This window comes from Pseudopipra pipra, chromosome 12 (genome assembly GCF_036250125.1).
Source record: "Pseudopipra pipra isolate bDixPip1 chromosome 12, bDixPip1.hap1, whole genome shotgun sequence".
Classification (NCBI taxonomy): domain Eukaryota; kingdom Metazoa; phylum Chordata; class Aves; order Passeriformes; family Pipridae; genus Pseudopipra; species Pseudopipra pipra.
Window position 1 is genome coordinate 7,901,714 of NC_087560.1, and position 14,164 is coordinate 7,915,877.

The 14,164-nt window shown below is 41.6% G+C and overlaps 1 protein-coding gene across 1 annotated transcript in view; it reads left to right on the forward strand.

Annotated features, from left to right (window-relative positions):
• The first annotated feature begins 438 nt into the window (after nt 1-438).
• Nucleotides 439-14,164, forward strand: part of NEDD4 (NEDD4 E3 ubiquitin protein ligase) — a 52,630-nt gene continuing 38,904 nt past the window's right edge. The window contains exons 1-4 of the mRNA XM_064668721.1: nt 439-533; nt 10,965-11,038; nt 12,675-12,753; nt 13,919-13,957. Coding sequence (XP_064524791.1) covers nt 489-533; nt 10,965-11,038; nt 12,675-12,753; nt 13,919-13,957 — 237 coding nt within the window. The 5' untranslated portion in view covers nt 439-488. The remainder of the gene's footprint in view (nt 534-10,964; nt 11,039-12,674; nt 12,754-13,918; nt 13,958-14,164) is intronic.

Genomic DNA, 14,164 nt, shown 5'->3' on the forward strand with positions numbered 1-14,164 from the left:
GACTGGACGTGGCACTCGGTGCCATGGTCTGATTGACATGGTGGTGTTCGGTCGCAGGTTGGACTCGATGATCTCGGGGGTCTTTCCCAATCTAATTGACTCTGTAAATCTGTGAGAAAAGACCTCGACAATGTAAACCAGCGGGAGCAGTGTCAGACCGCCTACGTTATTCCCCCAGGACCTGGCGGAGGGCAGGGCGGAGCTCAGCGCTGTTCCCGCGGCGCCCTGAGGGGCGGTGGGGCCGAGGGCGGGGCCGGGGGCGGGGCCCGCGCGCCCCCTCGGGCTGCCCGCGCCGCGCGTGTCTCCAGGCGGGGCGCGGGGCGGGAGCCAATCGGAAGGCGCCGCCGCCGGGCGGGTGGGCGGTGCCGTGGCTCCCTGCGCCAATCAGACGAGGCGGGGGCGGGAGCCGGAGCGGGGCGGGGCGGGGCCGGGCGCGAGGCGGGTCCGGGGGCGGGGCCCGGGTAAACACGGCGGCGGGCGGCGCGGCCATGGCGGCGTCTCCCGCGGAGGTGCTGGGGCTGCCGGCCGACGAGGTGAGCGAGGCCCCGGCCGCCCCCAGCGCTCCCCGTTCCCTTCTGCGCGGAGCGGGGGCGGGCGACGGCTTCTCTGCGGGGCCGGGCCAGGCGGGTCTCCGCTCGGGGCGGGGGTTTCCTGCGGGCCCGCTGCGGCGCGGCGCGGGGCGGGGGAGCGGGTGAGGCGGTGAGGGGAGTCCCGGCGGGGCCGGAGCCCCGCGGCTGGTTCCCCTCCGCCCCGGAGGGGGGAGCGCGGTGAGCTGGCGGCTGCCGTGTCGCCTAGCACCGGCATTCCCGGCTCCTCCCGGTGGGAGCTGTGGAGCCTCCCCCGTGGACGGAGGGATCCGCGTGTGCTCCCAACTTCCGCGTGACGGGGCCAAGCGGGATTTCTTGTCCCCCCCGCGCCCTCCCCGGTAGCGAAGAATCGAGGCTTTGTTCGAGGTTTTGCGGCAGGTGGTGTCACAGGAGCGGTGCGTGCATTGGAGCGGTACAAAATGTAGCTGGGTGCCCGAGCGATGGGGCTCATCCCGGCATTGCCGTGAGCGGCGGTGGGAAATCCTGGGTGCGGTTCAGAGTTTTTGGCAACAAACCCGTGGGTGACTGGAAGTGACTCCTGCGGCGGCCTCTGTCCTGAGGTCGTAGGTCCTGAGCGTGTGGATCTTTATTAGGTGGCTGAGACTGAGGTACCTGTTACTGGGTGTACGTTGTAGACAGGTGATGTGGATTTCGCATCCTAACTGTGGCTTGTGCATAGGGCAGGATGTTATGGAATAGTTAACTTAATCAAGAAGAAAGAAACCCACTTTTTTAATTGCAGGTGCAGGAATACTAAAATCTGTATCTGTCTGAAAGGTGTTTGGTGACCTGTGTGAAAGGTCAGTAATACTGTCTTTGAGCCAACAGAGTATTTTACCAAGACCGTCTTTGATCAGCTCTTTTTTGTGTTCAGGCAGTGATTATCTCTGTGTCAATGCACACTTGTTGCCTTAACAGGAATTCAGTTTGTTAAAGCTCTGAAATGGTATTCCTGGTCTGTTAGCATGGGTTTTTTTCTCAAGTTGTGCTTCACCTCTGGAGAATTAACTAAAAAGCTCTTAAATTAATTTTTTCTTCATCCTAATACTTGAGTTACATAGGATTTCGTAGAAAATAAGTACTGAATGCTTCAAGGGTTGCATAACACTTCCTATTGCAAGATCCTGTTTTCATTTGCTAGTAACTTTTTGAGACTGTGTAGTTGGACTAAAACATTCCATGCCTTAGGCTCTCTATTTTAACTTTATTAAGCTTTGTTCAGTTTAGCTGCTTCCTAGTCTCTCTTGCTATGGGTAAAATATTCTGAAATCTGCTTAAAATGGAACAATTCTGATATTCCCTCTATCCTTTTGAGCATAAATACGTTCGTTTGGAACAGCTAGGGGAAGGGAGAGGAAGTTTGAGTATGTAATAAATCTATCACATCCAACTTTTTCTGTAATGCAAAAGCTTAGCCAAACCTTTTCAAGTTACAAATGTGAAAAAATGCAGTTTGTTTATGATCAGAGACTTTGATATTCAGTGGTACTTACTGATGCACATGTGAAGAGCTTGCTTAGTTTTCTTCATAGTTTTCAGGTGAGATTCTGCATGCACAAATGGCAAAACAAATGATCTTAGGGTTATAGGAGAATTGCTCTGCCAGCTGCTTTTACCTTAGGATACTAGAATGGCAAACAAGAGTTCTCCCTCCCTGGATGGTCTTTTTCTGTCTTCTGAGAGTGTAAATCTGGAAGATGGTGTTGGTTGTGATTGTGTGTTTGCACAGTCAGAAACCCAAGTCATACTGAGAGTATCAGCAAGGAGTTCTCCGTCCCCCGCCTTGTTTTGCAGGCTCGTTATAGTTTGTGTCTGCACACTGCTGCTTCCCAGGGCTGCTCCAGGGCTCTTCTCCAACATGGATTTACTTGGGGTATGAGTTAAAATTGTCTGGTTAAACAAAAACCATGTTATCTGCAGAACCGTTTTACTTGTTGCAGCTTTTGGGTATGATCATGTGGTAAATATAATCATTATAAATAAATGGTTAATAAAATAAGGCAGGTGAGGAGAAGTTGGTGTAATTGTTGAGACAGTCGAATGCAGTTAGAGTGTGGGTTCCCCCACCACCATGAGACTTAGGCATTTATGACAGATTACTTGGTTAATGGTGTATTAATCACTTGGACTTAATAAAGGATTGCTAATATGATGTTTCTGATACAAAGAAAAAGAAGCTGGGATAAAAAGGAACCCGTAATTGAGGTTATTCTGTATACAGTGGATTACTGTGTGTGCTGTATGTAGGTATCTGAGTTGCAGTGCCTGAATCAAGCAGATGCAGTTGTCCTTAATTTCTCTTGTTCAGTTTTTCTTTTGTAAAAGTATCCTTGTGTCACCCATAGGACTTTTTATGGCTTAGGTGAATATTGAAATCATGAGCACTAGTAAGGTCAGTGGGGAAAAAACTGATAGTTCTGTATTCAGAGCAGGGTCTTAGCTATAGAAAAATGAAAATTTCTAATCATATGAAAAACAAGTTACTTTTTATCCTCTTATAAACTTCTGTTAGAGTGGAAAGAAGTGCCATAAAGTGTTCTTCCCACCTCCAGGTCAGACTTCTCTCACAGTGCTCTTTGCTGGTGCTTTTAGATGTCCCTGCTGAGATGGAGTGTGTGTACCTACAGGGTTTCGTTGAAGGGCTTCCTCATACAAAACTTTGGGGTTGTTAAGACTTGGATTTCTGTAGATCAAGCATTTCCTAATGAAGTATTCACTTCAACTTACTGTGTTTCTGTGACTGTTGACTGCAATACTAAATGCAGCATTTTCCAACAGTAATTGTGGAATGATCTTTCAAAGACTGAAGGAAGAGTTGTTGATATCTCAGCTAATGCACAATTATTTCCTTGGTTACAGAAGGAATTATGTTTTTTGAGTGGTTTGCCATGTTAAAAATATAATTGCTAAAGAGTTGTTCAGTATTTATTTCTGTTTTCTATTAGAATACCTGTTTGCACTGTGGAATGGCATTCAGTAAAATGACACTGCTTTATACATGTATTTAATAATTGGTTTGATTAAAAAATTTCTATATGTCAGAGTTCTTACACTCCCAGCCTGAATTAAGAACTCCTTATTTTGCTTAGCTCTTTTAATGTTGCCTAAATAACATTCCAAATTAGATAGCTTTTCAGACCTGTTGTGTCTATTATGTTTAATCGGTTTCAGGGATCAAACCAGAAATGGAAACTTCTCACAGGCGAAAGTACACTTCCCACTTGAATACATTTTCCCCTTCAGCTTTCTCAGTCACTTGAGAGCTGTCCTGTGTAGAACAAGTGTTTTTGTTTGCAACAGGTCGCATAAGATTTCTCATAAACATATGGTATTTCATTCTGAAAAGCTTTAGGTATATTTTTATATTCCTTTAGGATCTACTTCAGGAGTAGGTTGTTTATGGTTATTTAGTTTTTAGCTGGTTAATTGAATGTCTGGGATATATGGTTTGTCTTCTCTACTTCTGCACACATTACCCCCCAGCCCTTCTCATGATGCTGTCTTGGAGGTGATGCTGACGATCAGAAATCTTTCAAACATTACTTCAGAGACTGGCATGGGCTAGTCTTCCTCTGGTTTGCTTCTGACAAAAACAGTAGTTTTGTTTGGTTTGGCTTGTTTGTGCCTGACCTTGAGGCAGCCCAGTGCTTCTGTTCTGTTCAAAGCCCACGGTGTCCCCAGCGCCTCTGCACGAGGTGTCTGTTCCCTGTGACTGTTCTTGTACAGGCACTCAAACTGAGAACCACAGACATGCCCAACTCTGTGCTTCAGAAATGCTCTCTATTTTTTCTAGGCTGTGAAGGACTTCACCATTGCAAGGCATGTTCTGGAATCCACTGTGTCTTGATTAGTGAAGACACTTGTAGAAATATTGATGCTTGCTGGCTTGAAGTCTTGAGAGGTTTTCTGGGTTTGTTTTGGGTTTGGTTGGTGTGTGGTTGGGTTTTTTTGAACAGCAATATAGTTTGTGTAGATCTGATGGTTTCCAGAAGCTGTTTTATGTACCTGGGTCTGCTTTGTGTTGTTTTTTTAAAGCCTTTCTTTCACACTGAGCTAACACACTAAATGGGAGTGTTATGGATATTGGGTTGCACATGTTGAAAGATTGCTTGGTGGTTGGTTGGGGTTTATTTGTTGTGTTGCTTTTTGTTGTTTGTGTTTTTTTTAATTCTGTTGACAAATGGGTAACTGCATTAGTGAACTTTTGTCTTCTTGAATCTTTTCCTTAATTTGCAATCAAATGCAGGTGTTAAATACAACCTATAGTAACAGCCAGCATTTCTTGAAGGATGAGACTTTCTTATTTATGGACACAAAACTGTAGAGGGAAGAGAGTGCTCGCTGGGTTGTGAAGCAGTGGTCAAGACAGCAAAGTCTCCTTCCTGTTTTCCATCTCCTGGTAAACTGAATTGATGATGCTGAAAAAGATTTATTATCATTTAGATGTACCCTAACATATATGTCTGCCTCACTTGCAAGGTCTGATTATTGCAGGAATTACTTTTCTCCAGCTAAGGCTTCCCATTCTGTGGGAAATGCTTTCTTTCAAATGAGAACTATATGCAGACATGATATGAAGCTTAAGAAAGCCTTAATATATGGTTCCTGATGCTGTCTGAATCTTAAAAGGTGATGCTGCTGTACTGTTTTATCGTTGTAATAAGCTTTGATGCTTTTTTCTTGACTTTAGTGGTACTTGATTCTTGACCTGTCTAACTGGAACAAAAGAATAACAGGATGTTATTGCCTAGAGGAGTTGTTTACAACCGAGTGTTCTCTGTTAGAGTACTCAGTCATTTTTATATTGGCTTCCTCAAAAAAAAGCTCTGTAGTAGTCCAGGAGATACTGCCATTTTATGTTTTACATTAGATTAACCATCCTGGTCTTAGTGTTTCCTTACAGCCTGTGTGAGTAGTTTCAAAAAATGAAATCGAAAAACTGAAGCCAAAACTAGAACCAAATATTAAAATAAGAAAGCCAATAAAATTAATTTTTCAATACTAATCAAATCTGTACTCTGAATAACCCTTCCACTAAATAAAAGCTTTCTCTGTTATTACTAGCAATTACTTTAATTTATCTGACTTTTGTATGTGTCTTATACATGTTAAGCTGCTTTTTCTGTATGGTAGTTGTTCATCTGACCCTAATCAGTTGCCTGCTGCTGACTGAGGTGTGTCAAGAATCATAGTTCAACCTCAGAAATGGATTGCAACTTGCTGGAAACTCCTGTGAAGGTGTTTGGACTTGAATTGTCTACAGGAACATCAGAGAGAGCCTTTCTAGCCACCAAGTTAGATCATAGTATGTTATGTGTTCTGTCTTACTGCTTAAAGTGAAGGAGAAGAGCTGGAAGTGCAGTATGTTCCTACTTGAATTATTGGATGTTGCAGATAGGAACTGCTGGCAAAGGTAAATGCCTCCTGCTGATGTAAAATTGCAGCATTGTGATGCACAACATGAAAAATGTCAGGCTTTTCTCACCCTCCCCTGACTCAGGTGTAGGCATCAGCTTAAACATGTAAGGTGACAAGTCACAGCTCTTTGTTGTAATCTTGTTGTGAATCTTATCACATTTAGTTTGTGTAGGAAATATCTTGTCATTTGCATCAGTTCCAGGTTGCACATACAGGTGTCTGTACCTGCCTGTGCACCCTCACAGACCAGAGCCTGCCTTTGGGGGTGCAGAGGAGGATCACACTTGCTTGTCCAGTGTCTTGTGCTATGGTCATCAACATGTCACCATTTCTTAATTTGTGCCTTCTTTCTCACCCTTTTTTCCTGCTTATGCCTTTTCTTCTGTCTTCTGCTCTGTCTTGGACGTCCATCACTAAAGCAGGAGTTTTTCTCCCAGTTGTCATTAGTGTTATTTTCCTGCCATGTGAGTTTGGAAGGAAGGGGGTGAGAATGGACAGTGTTAATAGTTGTCCTTCCAGTAGTAATTATTGACTGCAAATGGCTGTAGCCCAGGCAAGATCTAAGTTGTGAGCAAGTTTTAAACTCCTTATAAGCTTGAAATTTCTTTCCAAGTGCTGTTTTCTTGCCCAAAATGAACAGGTCAAGAACTTCTAAGCTTAATATATATTCATTGAATATAGGTAGATTCATTTTGTGGAAATGAAACACTATCCACTTCTGGAAGTGCCACTTTGTTAGTTTGACGCTTGCTTTGCTGTTCTGAGAACACGTTTTAAACTATTTTAATAGGCATACATAAAAAGGATTTCTGTTTTATGATCAGTTCACAGAATCACAAGCTGGTAGGCATTGCCTTTACAGCTTTAAGTTATTGATTGTCTACATACTGGCTCAGAAACCTATTTCATCATCTTGTGACATGGTATCTGTTTGTAAATAAATGAATAGAGATTATGAAAATGGCATGTTTTAGCAGTCCCAGCTATTTTGACCAGTTCATCTTGAATGTGTACTGTTAGAATATACTAATATGATTAACAATAGAATAACGATAAAACCTGGAAGTTGATAATAAGATAACTATCTTGCTGACTCAGCTCTGTAAAGGATGTTTTGTCTGACTTAATTAGACCAAGAAGGTTTGGATAGTTCAGTCTCTGTAACACGTCACAGCCTTATTCCCCCACCCCTTAGCTTTAAAACATTACATAACCCCTACAAACAATTGAAGCTCGAATTTATTGGGAGCAGACTAACTGATATAAACATTGTGTGCAGCTGCTCCCTGGCAGATTCAGCAGTTTTAAGAAATATTTCTTTTTTGCACACAGTTTTTACCTGGTTTATATTGGGTTACTTGTATTCTCGGAGGGAGCAGCTTAACAGCTCAGTTGTAGCATTATTGTGTTCTTTTGTTTGTTTGTTTTTGCTTCCAGCCTCCGGAGTGGCTGGCAGTCAGAAGTTGTCAAAAGAAGCTGAATGTCTTTGTTCCATCTATAAAAACAATCCCAGAACAATTCTGTGCCCAGAACTGCTGCCTTTGATGGGCTGTGTGTGCCCGTCTGTGTCACAGGCCAGCTGGGCACTGGGGCACTAAACCTGGGAGACTCCCCATGTGTGCAGAGCAGCAGGAAATGCTCCATCTCCTTGCCTGTACAGATGGAATTAATTCAAACTGACCCCTTCAACTTAATGTCAGGACTGCAAAAGCGTGGGTAGACATTTATATCCAGGAAGAGACTCTTGGGGAGATAAACTGGGCTGAGAGAGCAGTTTCTTAGAAAAGCTGCAGTGCTGCTGGACATAGATAGTGTGTTCTTGGTTACTGGCTAGGTGCCTGTCCCCTCCTATGTCACCAGAACCACTGGGAGCACAGCAGTGGTGTAAAGGAGTAGCAAGGGGAGCTGGAGGATGTCTACAGTCAATATGGAAGAGTAGAAGAGGTACAGGCTGCAGCCTGTGTACTTTTTTGACCACAGAACCACTCGTGTTGCAGCTGCCTGTGGATCTACAGGAGTTACTGATCCAGAATTTATTGTATGTGTGGCTACGAAGGAGGCAAATAAGGGTCTTCTGAGCAGGGTGAATGAAGAGGAAAAGGTTCAAAATTGCCTTTGAAACAATAAATTTTTCATTTTGAATCTATTCCCTATGGGTGCCACAATCAAGTACCTGATGCTTTATCTCCATGTGGAGTTTGCATCACCTGCTTTGTGTCTGCATGTAACGAGCTTCAAACAGTCCTGGAGCTCTTTGGCTGTTCATTTCTTTTCTGAGATCAGTGTGTTTGGGGCAGCTTTGTTGAGCTGTGGCAGCAGTTGCTCAGCAATCCTGCCTGTCATCAGTGAGTGGGGAGGAGAGGTCAGCTGGTCACAGCACAGCCCGGTATCCTGTCGGCAGGACTCTGCCTCTTCAGGATGTGCGAGGTCACAGCACTCTGGGTCCTTCCACTGTCAGGCACTTCTGCGTTTGGATCGAACTGTCTGAATTTATCCTGATGTGCCTTGGACACTGCTGTGACCAGAGAATGGGGAACCTCATCTCTTGGGATTATGTGTTGCCCTTTCACGTTAGCGTGGGGTTTTTTTCTGAAGTTTCTGGTCTCCATAGCTTAGAAAAGGAAGAAGTGGATCCCTCAGTATCACCTATCAGTTTGAAAAATACAAAAAGGTGTGAGGTGGCTTTTGCCAGTGAGAGCAGTTAGTCAAAAAAGTGAAAGTGAAAACAGGAGAGCTGTAGGAACCATTGTTGTGAACAATTCAGGAATTTTTTTAAACTGTTTTTGTTAATCTAGAAGGGTATTTCTACAAGGCAGCTCATATGTGGATGTTGGCTTGCTTAGTTGTTCTGCTGGGCTAACTAAAATCCTGTAGCTGTCCTAGTTTGGCACTGACCCCAAATAAATAACAGCCTTGCTTTCAGTAAGGCATGTTTAAATCAACCTTCAGCATGCCAGCACTGGGTTTTTGGCTTCTGGTTTCCTGAGGCAATGTACAGAGCAATTTGTCTTTTTATAAAATAGCTTTCATATCTCTAACGTGATACAAATAAATAAACCATGTGATTAAGCCAACTTTAAAATCTCAGGAGTGTGGAATTTTGAAAGCTTAGGCCATGTATTAGTGGTCAGTGCTGGGTGAGGTTGGTTTTTAGGTCTTTCTTTTCTGAAATGTTAGATTTTCTAGTAGGAGACAACGTTCTTCGAGGTGAAGAGAGAAGATAGACTTGTGATTTGGCTGGAATTGTCTTGGACAATTGACTGTTTTGTCAGTAAGTGGACATTGTAGATGTTCATCTCAGTTACCAGGCAATCACCTCCAACTAAAGGGGGTGGGAGAAACTTGCTTACTTTTTTATTATTTTATTTTAATTTAGTGGTGTGTTTTCAATTTTATGTTGTTACCCAGTAGTTTTTGCCTCAGGATTACCATGCAGTTCCCTCCATTAGTTTAAGAACCACTCCACTTGGGATTGGTTGGGGAATCCAGCCTTGTGGTTGAATAGGAGACCAGAGATAAAGCATCCTTAGTGCTTCCTAGGAGTCTCCTTCAGAAAGGGCTTTCAGTAGTGTGTGGAATTCAGGAAGGCCCCAGGGGCAACATCTGCTGCTTCAGCCATTGCTCTTGGTATCTGTTTAACTCCTTAACCACCCAGACTGGATCAGCTTTCCTCACAAGTGCCTCTGGCTCTCCATGGCCTACAAACAGCCCTTCATCTGGGAAGCTTTTTGCTTTTCAGAGAAACAGTGCTCATTTGTCTTCTTCCTTTGACATGGTCACAGCTGTTGGGATTCCCTCCCCCTCCCCCCGAATTCAGTATCTTATCAGATGAGCCATGGAGGACTGTACAGCTGTATTAATTAACAGGAGGAGTGCAATCACTTATCTCACTCCTGTGAGGCTAATTTCTATGATGTGTAATTGAAATACTCTTTGGTGCCTTAAAAATCTCATACCCTACTGACAGGTCATATTAGAAATCCTGATATTTTGAGTGTGACCTCTCTGTGGTGTTAAAGAAAAATAGATGCAAGAATTCTTTATTCATGCCTTTTCTTCTGCCAGAGATCTTTATTTCTTTATTAATCTATTCTGATAAATTCAATACCCTTTTCATTCTGCCCAGGAAATAAATATTGTCAGAATCTATTTCCCACTCTCTGATGGATGCCAAGGTACCATTAGTTGCAAACTTGCGTGGTCCCTGTGCATTTGTGTGAGTGTTCAGTGCCACTGGCGTGACTGGCTGGTGGGGTGTAAATGGCAGCCTGTTCCTTGCAGTCCCATAGGTCATGCACCAAAAGCTGTTACACTGTTCACAGTGTGCTCTCACAAAGGTCTTTGCTTGCTCTGTGGAAAGGACAGGTAGGAATTGCCAGCTGAGAAACATGGGAGCTGCTCATGGAAATTGTTCCCAAGCGATCGCGTTCCTGTTGGCACCTGGAGCAGTGGAAGTTGCTGGGCTCTCTGGCTTTGGCAACAGCAGCTTGTCCTTACCAATGCCCTGGGTGTGCCCTGCAGTGTGTGAATGCTGCATCCAGTGCAGGACTCCCTGGGGAAAGGAATGGCTGCCACTGCTGGAACAATTGGGCGTTTGGGAAAGAAGGCTGGCAGGAACAGCTGTTTGCTAGGTCAGCTGTCCTGTGGGATTTTAACTCAAAACAGAAGCCCACTCCTATAGAGTGCCAAGAAGCTAAATTATTTAAAAAACCCAAAGCCCTACTGTATTGACATTTTTTTGAATTCTGTGTCTACTATCAGGTGTGGATATGATGGTGATCAGACTAAATTTGCTACTGATGAAGCTGTTTCTATCAGACAAAGTAACTGCATTACTTAGTCTATAGTTTTCAGTGCAAATTCAAAATTATACCAGTAGTTGCTTTTAGCTTTATAAATTAAAAATAGATCTGAAAAATAAATCTGAATGCAACTTGAATATGTTACTTTGTGTTTAAGGAGAACACACGAATCGTCAGAGTGAAGGTTATAGCTGGCATTGGCCTGGCCAAGAAGGATCTCTTAGGAGCCAGGTAAGAATATCTTGTTAATGTATTAAGGGACAGCTGCTTCTTTATTTTCTTTCTACTGCTCTTTAGTTCTTAGTAAATCTGCTGTGCCTCTTAAAAAAAAAAAAATCAGAACTGTTTTAACTCGTAACTTTATAAAATTATTGGAGATTATATAAACATGAAGATACCAATTTTCTTGTCCAAGAGTCGTTTGGACAGATCTTATGCATTGGCAAAACAAAGTGTGGGAATGTTTCATTCTCTGCATGGTAAAACAGTTTTGCCATGGAGGATGGATCCATGTATGTGTTTTACTTCATGTGGACTACAGCTAAAATAACAAGAGTTTATAGTCAAAATTTTCTCAGCTGTGTTTAAAGACTTGGAATGAGCACAACACTAAACACTGGCAACAACAGGACTATTTCAATTCAATTTGTGTGCAGAGGAACAGCATCCACCAATTCTAGAGATGTGGTAGACTCAGGACTGGCTGCAGGTTCTGGATATGCACTGATTAAAAAGTTAATCCATATAAGAAAAGAAACAATCAAAGTGGGTTAACATTTTTAGCAAAGGAAAGATCAGGCTTCTGAACTGGGAGCTGAAATGCTTGATCTTTTAGAGTTGGCAAGTGGGAAAATGCAGTTTGTACTAAAGCCACTTTTGCTTCTGGCCCCTGTACAGAGGGTCTGGAGAAGTACTGATGGGTTTAGTACTAGTTCTGTCCCTGCTTTGGCCAATGTGCAGGAATGTTGTTATTTTAGCACTTACAAAATTACTACGTGTGACATCAGTTTAGCATTAGAAAAAATTCTCTTCTGATATTCATATTTTCCTCAAAGCCAGACAGTCTCTCTCCAATTCTTTTTGTTCATGTGCAATTTTTCTTTTCTTTTTTTTTTTTTTTTTTTTTTTTCTTTTTTTTTTTTACTTCAAACAAAAATAGGTCAGGTCTTCTCATCATAACTTCAATCTGTGAAAACCATACAGCTCTTTTGCTGTATGGCAGACAGTTTGGTCACCTTTTGTTACTAGTCTGTTTGAGCAATTATGCCTTAACTCTGTTTATGAAAAGTAGATATTCATATAATCTATTGTTTTTTTTGTACCACAGGAAGGGAAAAGGCAGTACGACATTTAAGCAATCATATTAGGACATCTTCAGTAATAGAAAAGCTCTGTGAAACTGATAGAACATTTAATAAAAATATTACATGTTCAAGGAAGTACCTCAAATTCCAGGTGTTCTAAAGTGTTAAAAACAAGATATTTAATACTTCAAGCTTTTTCAATCACAACTGATTTTTTTCATGCATGTCTTGTTGAAATGTGAAAAAATTTATTAAATCTGTTCTCCTGAAATAACTGTGAAAGAGGACAGAGAATCAAATTGTACTGATATATAGAATATGAAATGGCATAGCTGGTATAGTTATAAGCAGTAACAGTGTTTAGATTAGTTTTATCTCTAAAACTGTTCAGGAAATAATTGTAATTACAAATGCATATGGTGTTCATAAAGTAATTGTAGCTTCATAGCTACAGTTTCATAGCTTCTATTAATTTAAGCCTTTTAAAACTTGACTGCTGATAATGCTGACCTAAAAGGACATACAGCACCATGCTTATCTTTTTTCTTTCCCCCCCTTCCCAGTGACCCATATGTGAAGGTGACAGCATATGAACCAGGGAATGGAGTCCTTACCACTGTTCAGACAAAAACTATCAGAAAGGTTAGTTATTTTTGTGGGTGTGGGGGGTTTGGGTTTTGTGATATTGTGTTGTTGGGTTTTTTTTTTTAAATCACTCTCTGAAGGAGAAGTTAACACTACAGGAAATATGAGAATTAATATGTCATTCGAGGGAATGGACATAGGGAAAGAAATGTTCCATGACCTGCTCTGTTTCTCTGTTCGTGGCATTGTTGTGGTATTTTCTCTTTAATAAATCTGTTGAAAGGTAGAGGAAAAACTAAGGAATATAAGGTGAGCACTGATTCAAAGCTACATGGTTAATGGAAATACTGGATTGTTCTGATTTTCCGTGATTTTAATGATATAAAAATCTCTTTTTCTTGCTGTACAACTTTTATCTTTTTTTATGTTAAAAACACAAACAGTTTGTTTTCTTTACGTATCAAATTGCACCATTCACCTGAATCATGATAGTACTTGTTTTTATAGAATACCTGCTGGAAAAAGGTCAGTCTTAGTACTACTAATTTATCTTAGATTAACTAAAAATGAAAATCTGTATACATGAGGGGGAAAGCACTCTTCCAAATTGTTGCTTTAGTATAGTGTCTGTGATTTATGTAATGAGATCACTCATGCATTTTTCCCTTCATGTTGACAATGGTTACATTAAACTCTCATCATAGCTAAACTAGCTCTAGTATTTTTAAAAATAATCACAATTGAAAGATGTGTTTAGTTGAGCAGATTCTGATGGGTTTGACCTGCCTGTGCCTGGTCTGTCTAGATTATATTGGTTAGAGATTTGGCATTTGCTAAGAGTTCATAATCTCAGGATTAACGTATGTTTGCATGTAAGTAATGTGGGTATTGGACTGAGAAGAAGGCAGTGATTATTACTGAAGAGACATACCATAAATTAACTTTTTTTCGACTGTCTCATGCGCCTTCTGTGCATCCATGGCATAGGAGAAATCTGAGAATACTTGCATAAAGTGGCTCCATTCTGCACTGTATTAAACAGCACAAGACTCCTCTGCTGGACTTTTACCTGCAGTATCAAGGTTAAAGCTTTTGTATTTTCTTCTAAACTGGATTGTTACATGGGATAAAATGTGTAAAATATCAAAACAGGCAGCAATATGGAATTGTCAGTAAAACTAACGCTCTCTTCCTTTTTTCTTTTTTCTTCCTTCCTGCATAGTCCATAAATCCAAAGTGGAATGAAGAACTCTTATTCAGAGTAAGTGATTTTGTTTACAGACTTATTACCTGTTGGATATTATAATAATACATTGAGAAAAAACTACTAACTACTCTCCCTACTTCAGAACACCTTCCCTAATTCAGAAATAAGTCTGTAATTAATGTTCTAAAAGGCTCACAAACTGCTTTTCTTAGGAATAAAGTTGTTAACTCTTGCACTAATAAAAATGTTACATTTTCAGTC